This window comes from Salvia splendens, chromosome 6, assembly GCF_004379255.2.
Source record: "Salvia splendens isolate huo1 chromosome 6, SspV2, whole genome shotgun sequence".
Taxonomy (NCBI): domain Eukaryota; kingdom Viridiplantae; phylum Streptophyta; class Magnoliopsida; order Lamiales; family Lamiaceae; genus Salvia; species Salvia splendens.
In genome coordinates this window covers 23,530,865-23,539,656 of record NC_056037.1, presented here as the reverse complement: position 1 = coordinate 23,539,656, position 8,792 = coordinate 23,530,865, and the positions used below count along the sequence as shown (strand labels likewise).

At 37.4% G+C, this 8,792-nt stretch overlaps 1 protein-coding gene across 1 annotated transcript; it reads left to right on the top strand.

Moving 5' to 3' along the window:
- The first annotated feature begins 7,838 nt into the window (after positions 1-7,838).
- LOC121808990 (dirigent protein 21-like) lies at positions 7,839-8,276 on the top strand. The gene has a single exon (XM_042209543.1). The coding sequence runs from the start codon at positions 7,839-7,841 to the stop codon at positions 8,274-8,276; it is 438 nt and encodes a 145-aa protein (XP_042065477.1).
- The last annotated feature ends 516 nt before the right edge of the window (positions 8,277-8,792 follow it).

Below are 8,792 nucleotides of genomic sequence, written 5' to 3'. Positions count from 1 at the left end.
GATTATATGGTGTGAAATTGATATGATTATGAATTATTTGATTTTGATGGTTGAATATGATATGAATATTTGATTGCTGAAATGGACATGTTTGTTTAGATATATTGGATAATTTGATGGAATATGATATGGACATGTTATTGGTACAAAGGATATGTTTATGATACCGATTATGTGAATCATTGGATATATGTTTATGATACTGATTATGTGAATCATTGGATTAAAGAGAATCTGTGATGGTTTTGCCCTGGATCTGAAATCATAGTGGATATATTGGGACCTTCGGGTCGATCATATTGAGACCTTCGGGTCAAACATATTGGGACCTTCGGGTCAAATCATATTGGGACCTTCGGGTCAAACATATTGGGACCTTCGGGTCAAATTACAGTGGGACCTTCGGGTCAAATCATAATGGGACCTACGGTCAATCATATTGGAAACCCCGGGCAAATATCAGGCTTGACTGTTATAGAAAAATAAACTGAATAGAGTGGCATATGCATATGAATATGAAATGGTTTGTTTTTAAATTATGTTATATATTGTTTCTGATTATATGTATTGATAAAAGAATATGCTTGATGTTTGTATCATGTGAGATTAAAGATGAAAATTTATATATACTGAGTTGTGGCTCATATAAACCACTAAATTTTTCAGGAATAAGATAGCAGTAAAGTTTTGACTGACGTGGGTCATAGGAACTTCACATGTTATCAGGTTCGGCGGCTGACGCATATTGGCAACCTTCTCCTCCTCATCTTTTTGCATGAAGATAAATGTATAGTATATAGAGTGGTGAGAGGGTTCCACTACTCTATGAATTAGAAACGTATATTGTTTGCTTTTATGATAAGGGATTTATTTATTATATGAGTATACGTCAGAGGGGTTGAGGTGTGACAGTTTAGGTGGTATCAGAGCAGGGATAAGGATCCCTCTTGGACATTGCATCCATGCATTGCATATGATACGTATTGGTTATAAGTTGCATTTGCATTTGAATTATCAGGAACATGGATATTCCTGAACTTATGTCGTCGAGGAGAGAAGGGTCAGTCGCCCCTCATAATTCATTAACTGCAGAAGCATCTCATACACCTGTTGCATCATCTGGGGGTAGCCAGCCAATACATAGGCAGGTTGAATAAGAAGTACATGGGCTAGAAATGAGACCAAGGGGTAGAAATTTTAAAGAACTACGAAAGATGGGAGCCGTTGACTTTGGTGAGACTACTGATCCTGCCGAGGCTGAGATATGGTTGAAGAGGACAGAGCGTGTGTTTAATCAGATGGGTTGTATTGTAGAAGAATGTTTTGATTACGCAGTGTCTCTTCTTCAGGGCGATGCTTACTATTGGTGGGAGACTGTCCCACGAGCTATGATACATCCTCCAGTACTCAGTTGGGATGACTTCTTGATAGAGTTCAGTGATAAGTATATGCCACCAGTGTATTGTGATGAGAAGCAAAGAAAGTTTTTGTCCCTTAAACAAGGATCTATGTCAGTTGCAGATTATGAAGTGAAGTTTACTCAGCTTTCTCGTTATGCATCGGCATTGCTACCTACAGAACAAGATAAGTGCAGACGTTTTGAAGAAGGATTGATATATGAGATAAGAAGCAAAATCACACCTTCAGACATTCATACTTATAATGATCTACGTGCAGCGGCTATACGAGCAGAGAGACTAGTGAAAGAAAGACATGTGTATATTCGAAGACAAAAGAGGGAACCACCGGAGGATAGGGGTGAATCAAGCTCGAGCATTTCAAAAAGGCCTAGTTCTTTTTCTTCAGCATCGAATTTCAGTAGAGGAGGTCCATTGGGTCAAAGAGGCGGACGTGCACATACAGGGGAATGTCGAACAATTACTGGAGGTTGTTTTCACTGCGGACAACAATGACACTATTATAGGGAATGCCCACTTCGGTCTAACATGATATCAAGTGGAAGAGCAATGACAGAATTAATAGTACAGAATGTGCAACCCACAACATCGAGTGCAAGCATTAATCGAGGTCGTTGAAGAGGACAAGCTATGAGTGCACCTATGGGTCGAGGGTGAGGACAGTCAGAGGCACATGGATCTACACCCCGGGGACATGCTCGTGTGTTTGCTATGACACAGAAGGAAGCATCTAGAGCACCAGAGGTCATTACTGCTACACTTTATTTAGTTGATGCTACGATATATACCTTGATAGATCCAGGATCTACTCATTCATTTATATCACCTGTCATCACATCACATATGCATAAAGAACCTGAACCTCTAGATCACATACTAGGTGTACACACACCCTTGGGTGAAGTTATTTCAGTATATACAGTATATCAAGATTGTGCGGTGAGAATCAATTCAGTAGAACTATTGGCAGATTTGATTCCCTTGTTTATACATGAGTTTGATATTACCCTGGGTATGGATTGGTTGTCACGTCATCGGGCTAAGGTAGATTGTTATGCTAAAGAAGTGGTAATAGAGTCACCAGGACGAGATCGAGTGATATTTTACGGCAGTCGACATATTGTTGCCTCCTGTCTTATATCTGCTACAACGACTTTTCAACTGATTCAAAGTGTATGTGAAGCATATCTTGCCCAAGTTGTAGATTGTGCTATGGTTAATGATCAAGTTAAAGACATTTCTGTTGTTAATGAATTTCCTAATGTTTTTCTTGAAGATTTACCTGGATTACCACCTGATCAGGAAACAAAGTTTACTATTGAGTTGTTACCAGGTACTGCACCTATTTCAATTCCTCCTTATCGAATATCGCCATTGGAGTTACAGGAGTTGAAGAAACAGTTACAAGAGTTGTTAGATAAGGGATTTATACGGCCCAGTGTTTCACCTTGGGGAGCGCCAGTGCTGTTTGTAAAAAAGAAAGACAGTACATTCCGACTTTGTATAGACTATCGGAAACTGAATCAAGTCACGGTGAAGAATAAATATCCATTGCCGAGAATAGAAGACCTGTTTGATCAACTTCAAGGTGCACAAGTGTTTTTAAAAATAGATCTTCGATCAGGGTACCATCAGTTGAAGATTGCTAAAGATGATACTCCGAAAATAGCCTTTCAAACTCGATACGTCCATTATGAGTTTTTGGTTATGCCTTTCGGACTGACGAATGCACCTGCAGCTTTTATGGCACTGATGAATAAAGTATTTCAACCATTTCTGGATCAGTTTGTGATTGTTTTTATCGATGACATATTGGTCTACTCGCGAAGCACAGGGGATTATGTTAATCATTTGCAGTCAGTATTACAAGTTCTACAGGATAAATAGCTTTATGCAAAGTTGAGTAAATGTGAGTTTTGGTTAGATCATGTGTTATTTTTGGGACACGTGGTGTCAGGTCTAGGAATAGAAGTGGATCCACAGAAAATTGAAGCAATTGTCAACTGGAAAGTGCCAACTACAGTCACAGAGGTTTGAAGCTTCCTAGGTATGGCTGGATACTATAGACATTTTGTGGAAGGATTCTCAATTATTACGGGATCAATGACAAAATTGTTACGGAAGAATGCCCCTTTCGTATGGAGTGAAGAATGTCAGAAGAGTTTTGATGAGTTGAAGCATCGATTGACTACAACACCCATATTGACTATTTCCAACAGGTGTAGGAGGATTTGTTGTGTACAGTGATGCTTCTCGGCAGGGACTTGGTTGTGTTTTGATGCAAAATGGAAAGGTTGTTGCTTATGCGTCACGACAACTAAGAGTGCATGAAGTTTTATATCCTGTTCATGATCTGGAATTGGCCGCTATTGTTTTTGCTTTGAAGATTTGGCGTCATCATTTATATGGAGAAACTTTTCGAATCTTGACAGATCACAAGAGTTTAAAATATTTAATGAGTCAGAAGGAGTTGAATATGAGACAAAGACAGTGGATGGAGTTGATTAAAGATTATGAATGTACCAATGAATACGATCCGGGGAAGGCTAACCTTGTTGCAGACGCGTTAAGTCGGAAGTCAAGCAATATGGTAGCACACATGCAGATGACCCCATTATCAGAGTTGACTGCTCTTCGAAGTTTGAATGTAAGATTACAACTAGATACGAGTGAAGGGTTAATCGTGACTCTTGAAATTCGACCAGTGTTGAGATAACGAATTCAAGGTGCTCAAATGAAAGATGAAAAGTTTGTAGAGTTTATTAATGAGGTACGAAAAGGTAAAGACACACCGTTCATTCTACAAGATGATACATTGATGTTTGGCACTAGAATGTGTGTACCAGATGTTGATAATCTTCGGAGAGAGATTCTAGATGAGGCATATAATGCTCCTTATGTAATGCACCCAGGAACAACAAAGATGTATCATACTATGAGGCAACATTATTGGTAGCCAAAGATGAAGAAAGAAGTGGCAGAATTTATTTCAAAGTGTTTGACATGTCAACAGGTAAAAGCAGAACATCAAGCACCTGTCGGTTTATTGAAACCTTTATCTATTCCAGTTTGGAAATGGGAGCGTATCACGATGGATTTTGTAACGGGTTTACCGACGACACAGAAAGGGAATGATGCTAGTTGGATTATTGTAGACAGATTAACTAAATCAGCACATTTCTTGCCTATACGATGGGGTTGTTCGTTAGACCAGTTGGCTGAAATGTACGTGAGGGAAGTAGTACGCTTGCATGGTATTCTGATATCCATTGTATCAGACAGAGATTCGCGATTCACATCCCGACTTTGGGAAAGTTTTCAGACAGCCATGGGAACCCGACTACATTTTAGTACTGCTTTTCATCCCCACACAGATGGTCAGTCAGAAAGAACTATTCATACGTTAGAAGAAATGGTTCGTGTTTGTGTTATTGATTTTCAGGGTTCATGGGATAAGTATTGGAATGGCACGCTGATAGAGTTTGCTTACAACAACCAATATCACAGCAGTATTGGAATGGCACCGTATGAAGCATTGTATGGCAGAAAATGCAGAAGTCCGGTATATTGGGACAAAGAAGACTTGGAGATTCTAGAAGGACTCGAAATTATCCAGGAAACTGTTTCTAAGATTGATATCATTAAAAGCAGATTGAAGGCGACACAAGACAGACAGAAGAGTTATTATGATCAGCATCGGAAAGAGATGAAATATGAGGTTGGAGATAAAGTTTTCTTGCGAGTCTCACGTTATATTGGGCCATATGATATTGTCGAAAGAGTTGGACCGTTAGCGTACAGGTTAGCATTACCTCCAGAGTTCGAGCAGATTTATAATGTTTTTCACATCCGCATGCTTCGACGTTATCGGTCTGATCCGTTACATGTTCTGAGAGATCCTGATATACAGATTTCTGAGAATCTGAGTTACATAGAGGAACCAGTTAATATTGTAGACCGGCAGGTTAAACAATTGCGAAGAGGCGACTTGAGAAACAGAGGAAAAGATGAGAAAGAACTATCCACATCTATTTACGGGTTAGCAATTTCTTTGAGTACGTTAATATAGAGAGGAATGAATTTTGCGGACAAAATTCTTAAAGGAGGGAAGATTGTGACATCCATGACCCAAAACATGCATCATATTTGCATATTTGTGCATTTTATTATGTTTCACACATTTTATTATCTTTCAAATTTCAGAGACATTATCTAGGGTAGCTTTTTTCTATTTTGTTACTGAAAAATTAATATAGCTATAAATAATAGTACGTAAATTATAAATTGTTTTCACCATGAAATAGTTAATTTGATTCATGCGTGCTCTAAATATGCACATATGTACTAATTACTTTGGAATTTAATATTCCATACACGTACACGTCTAATACATATATTTGTATTTCATTAAAATTATGGAAAGTGTTTTCTTTTAGTACACATTGATTTTATTATTTTTATATATATTTTAGAGTTGTACATTGTGGATGACACAGATTAGCTAGCACACGTGTTCCCCTATAGCTACAGTAGTTGTCATCTTAAAATTCATCAAACAATAAGTGTCATCTAAATAGATAATGTAAAATTAGTTAACTTTTATTTATTTGTTTTGTTTGAGTTCTCAAATTATTAAGTCGCCACAAACCGAGAATTCTTCATACTACTACGATATATACTTTATAGCAATACAAGGGAAAAAATTAAAAAAACTTGGAAGAAAAATAAAGGAAGGAAAATAAGACTAGAAGGGGGGGTCAGAGCTTTTAAACCCGGAGTTAGAATCACGACTTCGGTAAAATTGTCTATTCTAAGCAGGTGTGTATAAATCACACTTTTAGTTTTACATGTGTTATGTGGTTGATTGTTATATGTTGAATTGGAGTGAATTATTGGATTATATGGTGTGAAATTGATATGATTATGAATTATTTGATTTTGATGGTCGAATATGGTATGAATTTTGATTGCTGAAATGGACATGTTTGTTTAGATATATTGGATAATTTGATAGAATATGATATGCATATGTTATTGGTGCAAAGGATATGTTTATGATACTGATTATGTGAATCATTGGATATATGTTTATGATACCGATTATGTGAATCATTAGATTAAAGAGGATCTGTGACGGTTTTGCCCTGGATCTGAAATCACAGTGGATATATTGGGACCTTCGGGTCAAACATATTGGGACCTTCGGGTCAAATTACAGTGGGACCTTCGGGTCAAATCATAATGGGACCTATGGGTCAATCATATTGGAAATCCCGGGGAAATCCCGGGCAGATACCAGGCTTGACTGTTACAGAATAATAAACTGAATAGAGTGGCATATGCATATGAATATGAAATGGTTTGTTTTTAAATTATGTTATATATTGTTTCTGATCATATGTATTGATAAAAGAATATGCTTGATGTTTGTATCACGTGAGATTAAAGGTGGAAATTTATATATACTGAGTTGTGACTCAGATAAACCACTAAATTTTTCAGGAATAAGATAGCAGTAAAGTTTTGACTGACGTGGGTCATAGGAACTCCACGGGTTATCAGGTTCGGCGGCTGACGCATATTGGCAACCTTCTCCTCCTCATCTTTTTGCATGTAGATACATGTATAGTATATAGAGTGGTGAGAGGGTTCCATTACTTTACCGGATATTTTGAAATATGTATCAGATAAGTGTTGGTTTGAACTTATATAATATGGGTGTTCTATGAGTTAGACACATGTATTTTTTGCTTTTATGATAAGGGATTTATTTATTATAAGAGTATACGTCAGAAGGGTTGAGGTGTGACACGGAACATATGCAAGTGAGATCTCGTTAGATTCCTTATAAAATTATCTTTAATTTGATATATTTTGTGTAAAAAATAATATAAATTGAGATAGTTATAATCATTTAAAGTTTTGAGATATTTATTAAAAATGAGTGATAACTAATTATATGTTAATTGACATTAATACCCCTAATTGATATTTTTTGTGCATCGTATTGATATTCGTGGATGAATGATCTTGTGTCTTGATTTAATAATTCAATGTCTATAATTTAGTTGTAGTTAGCAATTTAAGAGGGAGTTAGCAATAGACACAACCCTAGATAAATATAAATACACATTATGTATAGAAAATAATTTTAACATAAATTATTTTTATCACTTCGATTCAATTCCCATCTCCCCATTCTTCTCTCCTAATTATTTTTTAAAAACACCTATATAACGTCTTTTCTAATGCACCTATATGCATGTTAAAAGGATAACAAAGTCTTGCTATCCTCTACGATAAGTAACACATTTTTTTAACTTTATAACTCTATATAAGCCCCTCCTCTTAATCAAGCACAACGACCAAATTATATCTACATAAATATTTTGTAATTAATTTCCTTAAAGCTTTAATTTGATGGATGTCAAAGAAGAAACATGGTTCAAAGCCGCCGCCATGACCCACCCCGAAGAAAAATCCGCCGTGCTCCACTTCTACGTCCAGGATTTTCGAGCGGGTAGTGGCCCGGGCGACACCGTGTACGTGGTGGCAGAATCCTCAATCTCCGCCACCTCCCCCACCAACTTTGGGGAAATGCACGTTACAGACGACCTGATAACGACCCAACCAGAAGTCAACTCTGAGGTGATTGGAAAAGCCCAAGGCACCACTATCTCCGCCGATTTCCTCGTCTCCGGCGAGCAAATGTACCTCAATTTTTACTTCACGGCAGGGGAGTATGCCGGCAGCTCGCTCACGATGCTCGGTCGGAACGAGATCATGAACGAGGAGCGGGAGATGCCGATCGTTGGGGGAACTGGATTTTTCCGGCTGGCGCGTGGGTACGCGCTGTGAAGGACGTATTCATACGACGTGGAGAGGCGCTATGTCGTTATGGAGTACACGCTCTATGTGAGCTACGTTGGAAAATCGGACGTGGAATTGAAGAGATCGCCGGCGACTTAGGTGGTCATAAGTGGGATGGATAAACTATGTGCATGCATGGATGTGTGTTTATTATTTATTTTCGAATAATGGGTTGTTGGGGCAACCTCAACTGTATTTTATGTGTATACATTTGTGTTTGTTTTGTTGGTAATAAGGATGTTTTAATCTGTGATTTTATATTTAGGATATTAGTTTGCCTATATTCTATGCTTTTGGTTCGTTCGATATTAAGAAATGAATTAATGGTAAGATACATGTTTCTGATTACAAAGCTAAAAAATATAGAACTAAAAACATTAATTAACATTTTGGTTCGAAATATTTTTGCAGCAGCTAAATTTACAATCAAAAGAGTATTTTATTGCGAATCGTAGGTAAAGTATTGCCCGCGAGTTAACATCTAAAGAAATTATGGTTATAAGC